General features: G+C 34.8%; 1 protein-coding gene across 35 annotated transcripts in view; it reads right to left on the bottom strand.

Annotated features, from left to right (window-relative positions):
• Positions 1–15,501, bottom strand: part of RIMS2 (regulating synaptic membrane exocytosis 2) — a 342,905-nt gene that overhangs the window by 178,709 nt on the left and 148,695 nt on the right. For 18 of the 35 annotated variants that reach the window (XM_036338008.1, XM_036338006.1, XM_036338012.1 and 15 more), the window contains 6 exons: positions 15,353–15,420; positions 13,394–13,513; positions 9,520–9,619; positions 8,494–8,617; positions 6,977–7,023; positions 6,320–6,432 (listed from right to left, as the gene is read on the bottom strand). In XM_036338008.1, the coding sequence (XP_036193901.1) occupies positions 6,320–6,432; positions 6,977–7,023; positions 8,494–8,617; positions 9,520–9,619; positions 13,394–13,513; positions 15,353–15,420 (572 nt within the window). Of the gene's footprint in view, positions 1–25; positions 74–6,319; positions 6,433–6,976; positions 7,024–8,493; positions 8,618–9,519; positions 9,620–13,393; positions 13,514–15,021; positions 15,231–15,352; positions 15,421–15,501 lie in introns of all 35 variants that reach the window. The other 17 variants (XM_036338001.1, XM_036338002.1, XM_036338003.1 and 14 more) reach the window with 3 other exon arrangements.

Below are 15,501 nucleotides of genomic sequence, written 5' to 3'. Positions count from 1 at the left end.
TCTATCAGGCAGACAAGGCCTTTACCTGAACCCTAGGAACAAAAGGCGTTGTTCTTCTACTAAGGCTTTGGCTCTGGTAAGCAAAATTAAAGAAAAAAGCAATAAAACAAAACCAAAAGGACAACACGCTGGAACTAAAAGACCAAAGTAAAAACAAACACGTACAACTACCACCCCTCAAATATAATTTTCCCGTGTCAATATATATCTAAATTGATTACATCATGTAATGAATAACTTAATTTTGCCAAAATGCTAAAATATATAAAATCTTAGAATTTTTAAATCAGTTTTAAGTGCAATAATAAAAACAACAGAAATTAAGACCCAATGTAAAATAACATATTCAGTCTCATAAATTCTGAAAGAATAATTACAAACAGAACCCAATAGCCAAGAAATGTCAGGTTTCCCCCTTAAACACACTATATAGAAAAAAAATCACAATCCAAATGACATGAGATAAGAATGCATTATAGAATTATTAGTGAAAAGACATTTTTACAAGGAACTGTGACTTGTCCAAAATGATATGACTAACAAAAATGTAAAAAACATTAGTCAAGTTGGCTTAGCATTAATTGTTAAAAGAATATAACAGTAAGATAAAAGTATGCTGGAATGTACTGGGTTAATTAGGTAATTCATACTTTAAGGATTTACACCATTTTCAGACATTTATTATGTACCACTTGAGATTATCATACCTATTAATGAAAATACGTATCTTATTAATTTTTATGTATATAGTTCTCTATATTTTTCCAAGCATTTACTGACTGTTTATTGCAAGTTTGTTGCCTCCAACAACACTAGGTGGCTGTCAGTATTATATGCAATTTGCAGATAAGGAAAGAGAAACAGAACACCACCGCAAAAAAGGCTAGATACTCAAACAAAAGGTAAGATACTATAAAGGTAGAAGACAGAGCCTACCTCTGATTAAATCACTCTATTTCATATTCTTTGAGTAAAATCAAATTTCATTTCTCTTCTGACTTATTTTGTTTTCATTTGAAACTGTTTCCAACAAAAACACCACAACAATCAGAATTGTGTGCCTTTATTAAGGCATGCCCACAGTTAAATCAGGAACAAAATCAGATGCGTATCTCTGGGTTTGGGAATGGATTTCAAGGCATTTGATTTTGCTTCTTTCGCCAAAATTCCATTCCATTCCTTACATTTCTCATGGATGTCTCTCTTGTCTAATTCCCCTGCTAGATGGGGGCAGTTAACAGGGACTAGGAGGACTGGTGCCCAGTTTACCTATCATCAGACTTACACTTTGTAAGACATAAATCTAAGACCTAGAGGAAAGAAGACCGTAAAAATAGACTATCATTCAGTCATGAGTCATCCTCATTCTCTCTCTCCAAAAACTAAGGAGTCCCAAATCTCAGCTGTCTTCCTTTTTGTGTGGAAACACATCCAAAGGAAGAAAGAAATGTTTAGATAAGGAGGGTGTTACTGACCCTTGTCTGCACAACTCAGATGGGGAAGGGATGTATGAAACGCATATAGATTAAGTAGGTACACCAAAGTAAAGAACTAATGCCCGACCTCGTTTGGCTCAGCGGACAGAGTGTTGGCCAAAGGCCTGAAGGGTCCCAGGTTCAATTCTGGCCAAGGGCACGTACTTCATTGCATACTTGATCCCTGGCCCCAAGAGGGGCGCTTGCAGGAGGCAACTAATCGATGTGTCTCTCTCACATCGATGTTTCCCTCTCTGTGTCTCTCTCACATCGATGTTTCCCTCTCTGTGTCTCTCTCACATCGATGTTTCCCTCTCTGTGTCTCTCCTTCTTCCTTCCACTCTCTCTAAACAGTAATGTAAAAATATCCTCAGGTGAGGATTTAGATAAAGAAAAAAGAAAAGCACTAACAAGGTACTTTATTCAGTAGATTACATTTTCCTTGCCCTCTCACCTGTTCTACCTGTTTTACACCAAAAATATCAAGGTAATGGAAGTAAATATTACTTCATAAACTAAAAAATTACTTTAAAAGAAACAGTACTTTAAAGTAAACTAATCTTTAAGGCCATCACTGTCAACCTTCTAAAATGATCTCAAAAGGGCAACTCATGGAATTCTGAAATCAACTGTCTAAATTCTATGGCCATTTAAATAATCTTCACCCATAAGTTCACACTTTAAACTTGGCTATAAAAACATATTTTGATTTATTAGTTTTTTTTAAGTGAGTTGAAATTCAAATTCGACAAAGCATTTTAAAGTGTGCGATCCAGAGGCATTTAGTGCATTCACGATGCTGTGCAACCACCTCCTCCCTCTACTTTCAAAGCTCGCCTCATAAGCTATCGTTTATCTGTTAAGTAACCACTCCCTGTGCCCCCATCATCCTAATTCCTGGCAACCACTAAGCTGCTTCTGTCTCTATGGATTCTGGATATTTCACGTTGAAGTACTATGTATTTCATTGCAACTTGTAATTAACATTACTTCATTTATTTCAAACATGAAATACCTGTTATCTGTAACAATTCACCCTCATCCAAATAAAGAATATGATTTTGTGCACCACTATTTATTTTGCACTTTTAATGTCACTTTCTACTATATACTGTACTGCTATATTTAGGACACTCCTTTTAAGCAATGCTTTTGGAATAACAAGACTGTGACAATAGGGATGAAAGATAAATGCTCAAAGAAAAAAACTTTAGTTTGCAGAAAGTTTTAAAAAGTCTAGAGTTTCTAAGGAGATATAAAAGATGTATCTCTATTGTTCAGTTACTTATTCTCTTTAAAAAGGGGCATATGTAATGGATACGTACAGCATTTACAAACTCATCACTAAAAATGGAGTCAGAAAAATATTAAAACAAAGTAACTCAGGGAAACATTGCAACCATAAATCAACCACAGGCCCTAAAGTAAAATAAGATTGCCAAAAAAAGTCAGTGTATTCCTATAGTAAACAAGAATTCTGAGCCATTTCTCACTTTTAAAAGCCAAGAGAGCTATATTTTTATCTTAATTATCAAAAAAGTAGCCCAAAACTGCAAATTAACTTAAAAATATTGAGACATTATAAAAGTAATTCTCTGAAGAAGGAAACTGCTCAATATGGAAGAACACTTTTTTTTTTTTTAATCCACATGGGAGTGCTGATAGTGAAAAGGCTAACATATAGTCCAGGTGTCATGACCATGAACTCACACTGACTGTCTCGCCATGTACATTAATGGCACTTTCCTAGCCATGCCCTAGAAAAACCACAGCAGCAGCACAATTCGAGCATGGAGAGGAAATACACTGCATAATATTTTAAGAATCATCAGCAACCTTGAGCATGAAAGTTTAAACAACCATTTGCATTGTATGTATATTTTATACTTGAGGATATATCAGTCCTTGAACTGACATGAGTATATTAGGAAGGACGGCTCACATATTAGGCAAATTATCTTTTTTCTCAGGCATTAGCAACGCTATGATTTTGTAAATGAGTTATGGGCCTGGTAAACTCTCACCAAAAGCAATAATGCCCAAAGATAAGATGCAAGGATACAGAAATTGTGATGCTGCCTTGTGACTTTCTAGGGGTGTTACCAAAGGGTGATATACGTGGACACACATTTTCCAACCTCTACATCATTACAGCATACCAAAAGTGCCTCCAGTTGGCAGGAATAGGATTAAATATAAAGGGAAAGACTATATCCAAAGGGTATAATGCTCATATTTTCCCGCCTGCAAAGAATAAGTATAAAATTAAGTTTCATGAGGGTAAAATTCATGTTTATCTTGTTCACTGTTGTATTCTGCTACTAGTATTATGGCTGAACTGGAATCAGACCTTAACATATATTTCTTAAATAGATAATTGGAGATAGTTTGCCAAAATATTTTTTGGGGAAATTTGGGCAGTAGATCTCAAGAACTTTAAAATTTTTTTTTCCTTTCATATTTCATTTTTAATTCTGGAAAGTTATCCCAACAAAATATTTTGTCCTAACAAAATATGCAAGACTTATATTAAAGGATTTCCATGGCATCGTTATTTATAATAACATAAATAAGAAACAAAATATCCCATTATAACAAATTAAGTTAAAAAAGGAGTAATAAATAGGTATTAAAATCATTTTAAGCAAATTTTTTTAAGTTTAAGGAAAAACTGCACAATATTAGTAAATGAAAAAGAAGGTTTCCAAATAGTATACATGAATTTGTTAATTTTGTTTAAAAAATTATAATTATATGAATAGTTATCTTTTAGTGGCAGGACTATAAGTGATTTTTATTGTTATTTATTTATTTATTTATCTAAGTATTTAGATAAATCTAAATTCTAGATTTACCACAACAAATATTATTATATTTGTAAAGATTATCTTATTGGAACATACTTCTTCTAACTCATAAGAAAATGATAAAATGGTATGTACTTAAAATTACAATTACATGGATTTTAAACCAGCATCATTTATGAATTTAAGTACTATAACTTTATAACATTATAAATATTTATAAGTAAAACTTTTATGTTTATATCCCCTAAATATTTAACAGTTTACCTTTTTACTGTATTCATTTTGAACCATGAGGAAAAATCAAAGAATCTGAAAATTGTCTAAATCTTTCCTAGTCCAATTTGCAAGAGGGCCTTGGGAATTTAAATGAGGTAACAAAGTGGTACTTATCATGGAAGTATATCTTCCACTCCTTCCTCCTCCACCAACTGAAGCCAACTGCGCACGCGCACACACACACACACACACACACACACACACATACATACATATACACATACATACATACATACACATATACACATACACATACACACACATACACACACACATACATACACACACATACACACACATACATACACACACACACACTTATTTAAATACTGGCATCATCCAGCTACCCAAAACATTACTTAAAGATGAACTATTTAAATACAGCCATAAAAAAGAAAAACAGCTAACATTTATTACCACTTCCTAAAATGGTGGGGAAAAAAGACATATATATATTTGTAACCATAAATAACAACATTCATACTGACAATCTATGTAAGAGAATAAGGAGAAAGATTCTACTTATTGTGGAAAAATAAAAAAGACCATTGTCCTCAAATGAAAAGTTCACTCTGTTTATGAAAGAGAAAGGAAAAGAATAAAGAGAAGAAATTTACTTTAGTAAGACATTTACAATCTCCTAACAGTAGCTCAATTTTTTCCTTGCATAACTATTTCCAATTGTCACCTTTTTGATCAAAATACCTCCAGAACAGACATGTCTAATGACTTGTTCAATAAACTTTAATATACTAAGTGTGCTTATACTTTCTATATCTCCTTAAAATTAATGAAAATTTAGTAAAAATCAAACATCTCCCTTTCTCCTAAAAATATAAAAGAAGTTTTGTAGCTTATTTAGTAAAGATTTTTCCTTTTGCTCTTAAAATACTAGTCCAATAGTTTAGTTTTTATTGATAATTTTTATACAAAACTCAGTGTCTGAATTTTGAGTTTCTAAATGGTTCTTAATATCCATAAAGTTTCAAGTTTAATAACTTAGTGACATTATTGTCAATACTAACCTTATATTTCTAAAATATGGATGGATAAATTTTAATATTTTAACATTTTAAAATGGTTTAAAAAGGGAAATAAAACTGAAGAAATTAACAAAAAAGTGAGGGTTTACATTTGCAAAGCTCTTCTAATATAGACATAAGACACATAATTGAACTTGTAACTTTCATTATAGAATGTTCGAATTAGGGATCATTTAATATAAAATCATCTGGTGTACTCAGTAGTCAATTATTTATTTACTCATGTACTTAATTCTATCTGTTGACAAAAGCATCTCAAGTATCATTATATTTCAGAGCAATATTCTTACCCCATTCAAAATTTCCTTAAGGTTGAAAAGCAGGAAAAGTACATAAATATTTACTTTTATCTTACATATACCATCTTTGTATAGTGCAGAATTTTTTTTTCCCTTAAAAGTTCATGACACTTTATAGTCATTTTAGGATATTGAGCAAAAACCATAACCTTGAATTTTGGAATATTACTAAAGTAAAAAACATTGTAGATATCGTCACAAATTCTTAAGCTCATTACATTACAGGAAACCTAACTCTAATAAAGAAAGCACTATGGTAAATAATTAAAATTTAATTTCAATTAATTACTAAGAATGAGAAAGCTGATGGTTAAAGGCACAATTATATTCTAAGAACTTAGTTTACCAAAAACTAGCAACATATAATAAAAACACTAGTTGATATTCCAAAAAGAGAAATTAATTTAGTGATGACGTACTGAAAGTTGTCCAGATAAAAACTGTGGAACATCTCGCAACATGCCGGGACTCATGGGAGAGGTAACGGAAATAGAAGGACGATCCATTTTTTGAGATTCAAACGAGCTAGAACCTGAAATGGCAATCACACATAAAGAATAACAACAATGGCTCTTCACTGGTATTTAATCATCTTCACCATCTAGCTCTTCAGTTTTATTTTTAATGTCCACAAAATGTCATTCCACTTTCCTAGCCACAATGTTCCAAAGTGTTTAGGCAGCGGTTCTCAACCTGTGGGTCGCGACCCCTTTGGCGGTTGAACGACCCTTTCACAGGGGTCACCTAAGACCATCCTGAATATCAGATATTTACATTACGATTCATAACAGTAGCAACATTACAGTTATGAAGTAGCAACGAAAACAATTTTACGGTTGGGTCACAACATGAGGAACTGTATTTAAAGGGCCAGAAGGTTGAGAACCACTGGTTTCAAGGCTTTTACTGGAGCATAAGTGAAGTTTAGTACTCAGAAGTGATATGCATGAATTATCCGAAGGAAGGAGAAGGGACAAATTGGAGAATGAGTTAAAATGGGGCGAATGGGATACTTCATTTTCTCCTGATGAATGACATTATTAACAACACTCTCTTCTAGAACACATGAAACTTACTGGACTCCAGTTGTGCATGTGTGCTATCAGGTATTCTAGGTATATCTCTGAAATGATAGAAAAGGAAAACAAGAAATTGTTGCAACAATTAATGCAACTACTGTTTTCATCATTATCAACCTATATTCTTGGTTAAGACTAATTAATTAAAAAATATTAAAATTCATACCCATTTATAGCAGATGTATAGAAACATATACTTTATTTTCTATATGCCTCACTAAACAATTGCCCATTCTAAAAAATGTCTGCATTCAACAAGTATTATAGATACATTGTAAGTCTATTCTATTCTTTATTTTTACTTGCCGCTGTTCTAAATCAATAACATTAAAATGCAAGTAAAATATCACCAAAACAAAAGTTAAATTATTCAGATTCTGATTGAAACTTTTTAAATGTAATAACTCCACTGAGAAAAATGTAAACATGTTCCTTACTGGGACTTACAAAATTACTACATAACTGCATTTACACACAAAAAATGTACATTTTCTTTGAGATTTGCCAAAAGGGGTAGATATTAATGGTTAAGATCATTCAGAAAATTACATAAGAGAATATTTAAGACATTAAACAAAAATGTTTAGAGTATCTTTTAATAAGAAGGAATACATTCGATTGATATACTAGGTTGATACAGTACAGTTTTAACATAATAAAAAACTTAGAAAAGACAAAATGAAAAGCGATACAATTTCATGTGCCAGATTCATGACTTTTGAAAGGAACATTTCAAAAACTAAGTTACCAACATAAGTCATTTTCTACAGGATAGAAAGATAGCAAAATAATATAGTCCAATCTTTTCCTAAATGAATGAAAACTAGGCATTATATTCTATAGCAAGAAATAATTTCTATAGCCTCTACCCTAGAAAGCTTTTACCATGAACATGAATTTAATAATTCCTTGTCAGTTTATAATATTTAATTGCCTTTTTCTAATTATAGGTCTATCTTTTACATTGGCTTAGAATATAAGCTTCTATAAAGGAAACACTACTGTGATGAGCAATTCTCATAACATAGATGCAAAGGACTATATTTATTGCCGACTTCTGAAAGTTGTTGATTTAATCTATAGGTAACAGATTATAAAAACAAATGAGTATTTGGCATTTGCTTATATTTTTATCTTACTTCATTGAAATCTCCATTTTGGAAAAAAATAATAAAAATCATGGAATATAGTTTATCCCCATTTTTGCAATATAAAGGACCATCGTTCATGAAACTTCCTTTAAAAGCAATTGTTTCTACAGTCCCCTTCTATTAATGCCATCAACCATCTCCTAAGTTACTAAAATAATAAAAACAATAAAAAGATAAATATTTCCTCTTTTGTAATTAACTTTACAGACAGAGATGTCACGATTTTTGGTGAGGTGTTTTTAGTAAAAGAAATGTCCTCCAAGTAATGTATTTTGATAAAACAATTGGACATTTTTGGATTGCGCTTCATAAACTTTAATGTAGTCAACTCTATACATATGAAAAGTGCTCAGACCCACTCACCCAATAGGCCTTGAAACGACAAGCTCCACTTGTGGTTCGGGTTTGGATTCCAGAATGATGTTATAGACTTCTTCAAACGTGGCTCCTTGCAACAGCCTTCCGTTCCATTCTAACACTTCATCACCTATTGCGTGTATCAGTAATGATCACCTTAGAAAGAACATCTAATCCCGTACGCACTCAAAACAAAGCAATCTGACGCTGCAATAACCCCCACCCCCCAGAGTAAAACGACCATTATGAAATAAGAAACATACTGAGAACAGCTCCAGTGGCATAAAATTTGATGACAAGGATGACTGGTATATTTCACCCAAAAGGCCAAGGGTCAGGGGGGAAAAAATTACATAACAATGATCTCTGTGATCGCCAGGATTTTCTCAGTGATGTCTTGCCCATGAATAGCTGTTAGTTCTTCTTGTGAAGGAGAGCAAAGGCAGGAGTGAACTCTGTCACCATCTCGGTGACATAGAAATGTTAATTCCAATAGAAAATCTAATCCTAGAAACTATCCAGATCAGTCTCCACTTCACAGGTTTCATGAGTCTGCATTCGAAGTTGGCTGAGCACTTTGCCTAAATTCTCTTGTAGAAAGCTTAACATTTAGTATCTTACTGAATCCCCTCCAAGGCACGCAAGGCTCTCTCCTATCCGTTAGAGATAAGGAGTAACACACTTTAGGAAATACACATTTATCTATGAAGTTTTTTTCCTAAACTATGTTGGAATTTAAAAAAAAAAAAGTTAAAGCTTATGGGAAACAAAATAGATGAATACTAGGTACAGAGTAGGAATATCCATAAGCAAAATAAATAAATAAATAAATAAATAAATAAATAAATAAATAAATAAAATCCTTTTATCTAATGTGGTTCAAGAAATAATATTACTTCCCATTAATGAATAAATTTATTTAAGTTAAATGAGCACTTTATTACTAGTCAAATCACTTCTATTTGAGGGTAACTTTTCATAACTACTCAATTGTAACAGTTAAAATGTGAACAATCAAAGAGAGAAACCTACCTGGTCTAAGATGTCCTACAGTATCAGCTAAACTTCCTTTTTTCACTTTGGTAATAAATGCACAGAGCCGACCTGATTCAGTCATCTTTCCTCCTACAACCTGTTTAATAAAGAAAAGGAGTAGGAGATACTTCGTTCCAATGAACATGATTGAATATTCAAGTAAAAACTAATTAGACAATTTGAAACTTTAAAAAAATACATGTTTTTATTGATTTTAGAGGGAGAGAAAAGAGAGGAAGAGAGAGAAACATCAATGTGAGAGAGAAACAGGGATTGGTTGTCTCCTGCATGCATCCCAACTTGGGATCAAACCCGCAACCTGGGCATGTGCCCTTACCTGGAATCAAACCGGCAGCCCTTTGATGCACACTCACCCAACTGAGCCACACAGGCCAGGGAGACAATTTGCAGCTTTTAAAACTATAATTTACTATGCTTAAAGTATTTTTTAAGTAACATAGTGTTGTTACTAAGAACTGAGCACATATCCCAAGAGTAAGCTTTTTACATATTCCAAATATTTTAGAACTTAATCCATTATTTGTTGAAAATGTTGCATACCTTAAAAACAACAATTTGTAATTTCTTTCTTTACTACAGAATTCTTAACTTTTGTCACTTCTAAAAATATGTCATTTCAGTGCTATGTAATTAATATATCTTGTTTCAGATTTCAAATATCACAATAATATAAATACTTGTTAGTTTTACTGTAATTATGATAGCCTGCCTAAATTTCACTAGTAACCTTTTAGGCACATTAATAATGTGCATGATGATGATATATTTTTCCTGAGAAAATTATTACACTTACTTAATCTCATCAGAATTAATGTGAACTGCTGACCACTGGCATCCCATTTTTTTCCTATTTTTATATTTCTATTAATAGGGTAAGGCAAAAGTAGGTTTATAGTTGTTCCCATGGAAAAATACTACGATAAATAATAATACAAGAATAAACTGTGCTTCTTGTACTCACAACTGTAAACTTACTTTTGCCTACTCCTGTATGTATTTCCGAAAATATATATATTACCAATAATGCTGTGGAGTCATAGATGTACCATCAAGAGTAGCCTCTTACAAGAGTAATGCTTTGATTCTCATTTCTTGCAATTCAATCAATATATCAACTTTATAGCAAGCCAAGCAAACAATAGTAACTAATTTCGTTGACTAAAATAGTATTTATTCTTTTCTAAAGTGAGTGAAAGATATCTGAATTAAAATACCACTGATTTGTCTTATTCCATGTATTTATTCCCAAACTGCAATGAATTAAACTCAATTGCAGTACAGTTAATACTAATTATTCCTATATTTTATTCTGAAAATTAAATGTATAGATATTTTAGATTTACATCCCTATGTTAATTTTTAAAAAAATTTTATTTTTGAATTGACAAATTTTAATAGTAATAATATTATTGACTATATTATTGATATCTAATAGCATGTCAGCCACTATACTAAATGTTTAGATATTGCTATATTTAAGCTTACTGTAACAATTCAGTAAGCATTATCATCTCCACTGTACAGATGAGGAGTTTGAGGCTAAGACGAACGTCAGATACCCAGTCATTGCTGTAACTAGGAATCAAGCCAAGACTTCCTAACCGTCACACTACACTGTTCTGACATGATACTGGGCAGATCTGGATCTAAATCCCACCTTCATCTCCATCTTGTGACCTTGGGCAAGTTATGACAATTCTCTAAGCTGTTTTAATCCGTTGTGCCTGTTAAACGAAATGGTAGATGTAAAGTGCTCAGGTGAGTTGGTAGCCACCCAATAAATGTTAGTTGCCCAATTCCACTTACACCCAAAGTTTTCTAATATTTCTCACTATGTTCTATAGGAAAACTTCTGTAGCAATGGCTTAACTCTAAAACATTTACTCTTTTTTTACTTCAGTTTTTAATTCACCATACAGATGTACAAAAAAACAAACAAAAACAGACAGAACTAGATCAACCAAACGACTTTAATGCATGCATAATAAACCTAACCGATGGACACAGACACCAGGGGGGTGAGGGCATGAGTGGGGATGAGGTAGAGAAGGGGAGGGGTAAGGACACATATGTAATACCTTAATCAATAAAGAAAAAAAAAAGAACCATATCTGGTGTAATATAAATTAGTATTTATATGAAATCTCCTAACATAAGTATTTTTGAGCTTCCAGACTTCAAATAGTATTCTCTCTCATACAAACACAGACACTCAATAGACATACTTTGCTACACTAGTACAAAAATTGTGTTCCCAAGTAATACATGTATTACATTTCTCAAGTTTGCATATTTAGTCATTGAATAAAACTATCACTTAAATAGAATATAGCTCGGCAGGTGTGGCTCAGAGGTTGAGCTTCGACCTATGAACCAGGAGGTCATGGTTCGATTCCCAGTCAGGGCACATGCCTGGATTGTGGGCTTAATCCCCAGTAGGGGGCGTGCAGGAGGCAGCCAATCAATGATTCTCATCATTGATGTTTCTCTCCCTCTCTCCCTCTCCCGTCCTCTCTGAAATCAAGAAAAAATATATTTATAAATAAATAAATAAATAAATAGAATATAAACACAGATCTACACTAATAAAAGAGAAACATGGTAATTGGCGTACGACTGCTACCCTTTTCATTGGCTAATCAGGGCAATATGCAAATTAACTGCCAACTAAGATGGCAGTTAACTGCCAACAAAGATGGCGGTTAATTTGCATATGTAGGCACAATGCAGGGAGGCGAAAGGGAAAGCAGGAAGAAGCCCCCTGCCACTGACAGTGATCGGAAACACAGGGGGGAGCTAAGAGCCGGGGGGCAGGGCAAAGGCGGCCCCTAGGGCCGCCTTTGCCCTGCCCCCCATCCATGATCAGAGAATCAGGCACCTTTGCCGCCCTGGCCAGTGATAGCAGGAAGTAGGGGTGGAGCCAGCGATGGGAGCTGGGCACGGTTGAAGCTGGTAGTCCCGGGAGCCAGGGGTCCCTTGCCTGGGCCTAAAGCGGAGCCCGCGATCGCGGGGCCGCTGCAGCTGTGGGTCCCCGCTGCCCAAGCCGGACGCCTCAGCCAGAGGCATCCTGCGGCGGCAGGGGCGGAGCCCGTGGGATCGCGGTGCTGCTGCTGCTGCTGCGGGTCCCCGCTGCCCGGGCCAGACGTCTCCGCCAGAGGCATTAGGCCTGGGCAGGGGCGGAGCCTGCAACCGTGGGGAGCTGGGGGTCCCCTGCCCAGGCCTAATGCCTCGGCCAGAGGCGTTAAGCCTGGGCAGGGGCAGAGCGGGAGATCGCGGGGAGCTGGGGGTCCCCGCTGCCCAGGCCTAATGCCTTGGCCAGAGGCGTTAGGCCTGGGCAGGGGTGGAGCCTGCAACCGTGGGGAGCTGGGGGTCCCCTGCCCAGGCCTGACACCTCTGCCGGAGGCCTCAGGCCTGGGCAAGAGGCCGATCCTGGGATTGGAGGGTGATAGGGGTCAACGCCTGAGGGCTCCCAGTATGTGAGAGGGGGCTGGCTGGGCTGAGGGACACCCCCCCCCCAGGGCACGAATTTCGTGCACCGGGCCCCTAGTATAGACATAAAGGACAAACTGTACAGGTAAAATAAGTTTTTGCACTGTATTTAGGATTCAAGTATATAACTCATTATAATTTCTAAAATTATACATATGAGTATTATTGTAGTATAATGGAAACTTCTTAAATAAAACTTGAAAAATAAGAAATGAATATTGAGGGCAAATATTTGTGAATTCTTGAAAATAGAAAGAAAATCCACGAACTTGGTATAGGTAGAAAGAGTTAGTATATCTTTTGCTTCTCTGATAAATCTGTAAAGTAATATAGTCAAAATCTTACATATTTCATCACATACCTTCAAGCCAAGCATTGCTCCTGAATCTCGAGGCACACTTCCATCTTTCAGACGCTTATTTAATAAAATACGACCAATTAAGCGATCTCCATCTTTCGATGGCTGCCATGTCACAGGGTGCTGACATTGCATCAAAAAACAAAGAAAATTAATGTTCTTTTATGACAAGTGACCCTTTATTGTACAATCTCTCTAAATTCCAGGTTGCCACAGTACTATGATTACACAAACCAGTTTGCATTCAAAACACTGATCAAAAAATGTTTTTTTATGCCAATAACCTGAATTTTATTATCTTGTTTTTTTCAAAGTCAAATTACTTCAAATTCTTACAGTCTTTTGACACAATCCTGAAGTTATATAGTTTTACAAAATCGAAGAAATCTTGAAAATATGTTCAAACCCTAATTTAATAGCATACATGTTGAAGATTAATAAAATCATCGGTAGGAAAAATAGACTGAAATTCTATAAAAGTAAACTCACTTAAAAATGAAAATTTAATCTTCCAACACTTTTGGAAAACTTTGCGAGACCTTATTACAATGAAAGTTAAAAGGTCAAATTATATAAAACACAAAAGTCAAACCTCTGATGGGGGGCTTTTCTTGAAACAGGTTTCTAGATTAAATTTACAAGAAACACACATGCCCCAATCACCTTCCAGCTGATTCCGGGAGAACTAGGCCTATTTCAAAGGGGGGCACAGGTTATATTTCTCACTTTTTAGAGGTTCATTGATTCCTTCGGGTCTTTGATCTAGTTAGTAAGTTGATTTTTATTGGCTAATTCCATGGTACCCATTGTTAAATATAACCTTTAAAATATTAGTTTATCTCTTTCTCTGGGCAGAACCAATCCCTTTAGAAATCATGACACCATTCCATTCCATTATGAATTATATGTCAAATAACAAAGTCAATGATTTGTGTAATCACATTTCACAGTTATCTTAAAGTAACATGCACATCTTCATGCAAAATTTAGCAGGCAAAAGACAAGTTCCAGTCAGTCACATCTATATGGTAACAAGATTTTAAAAGTCTCACTATGCTAAAAGCAAAAATAATAAATACCAAAGCAGATGGCAGTGGCTCTGATACTAATTAATGCTACATTGAAATGCTATGACAATAAAACAAAAGAGCAAAATGACAGTGAAAGGGAAAAAAGAAAAACAACTTTTTCTGTGCAAATAGACCCAATTATCTCCCTTTTGCCTGGGATTCAAACTATTAACAATTTTTCATCCCAAGGAAAATGTATGCAAGCAATCAAATAAGCCAATCCAAGAAATTCTTTGTATTTGTAGTTTATAATAACATTACAAAAGTCTCTCATGCGACCATAGACAAAACATTCCTTTGTTCCTAATTTTTATTTCATTTACTTATTTTTTTTATTTTTTATTTTTTTGGTATGCCGTCAAACAACAAAAACAGCAAAGCAAGCAAGAAATTATTTTGATTTGTTTGTTTTGGTTTTGTTTTTCTTTTCTGCACCTTAAGAAATGCTACATTGACCCTTGAAATGCCCTGTTCTTTTATTATGTTCTGTTTGAATGAGTGACAGAGAGCAAACGAAGACCGAATGAGCAGGTTCAAAGGCAGGCTCCACAATCTCAGTACCTTCTCGCTATGGCTATGCTCCTCGTTAAGGGTTGTGCTACTACAGGTATCTACCCCAGAGTCCTTAATCTGAGGCTCGGACCATTCCAAATCCTCTTCCAAAGAGTGGCCACCAAAGCACATCATTTTCTTTTGTCTCTCAGACCTGGTGTTAGAGTCCGACCAAACTGCCTGCTCACTAGTTTTTCTTTTTCCCTTTTGACTGTCCCCTACAGGTGTGGGATCAAAAAAAAAAAAAAGATACAAAAAAGAAAACATGCAAAAGTGTAAATTAAAAAAGGAAAAGTGAAATGATAACAGAGATTCAATAGTAAGGCCCCACTTGTCTCACCAAAGACATTGGGGATGCCTCACTGCTATGCCAAGACGTATGGTCCAACCAGTTGTAATCCATGTCTCCTGTGAGAGTCGGACAGACAAGAGAGTGCAGTAAAGGAGACGGCGAGAGAAAGGACAGACAAAGGCATCATCAACATTTTA

This window comes from Myotis myotis, unplaced genomic scaffold, assembly GCF_014108235.1.
Source record: "Myotis myotis isolate mMyoMyo1 unplaced genomic scaffold, mMyoMyo1.p scaffold_m19_p_16, whole genome shotgun sequence".
In the NCBI taxonomy this organism is placed as follows: domain Eukaryota; kingdom Metazoa; phylum Chordata; class Mammalia; order Chiroptera; family Vespertilionidae; genus Myotis; species Myotis myotis.
Note: the sequence above shows the minus strand (reverse complement) of the source record. Positions and strands in the feature narration are given on the sequence as shown.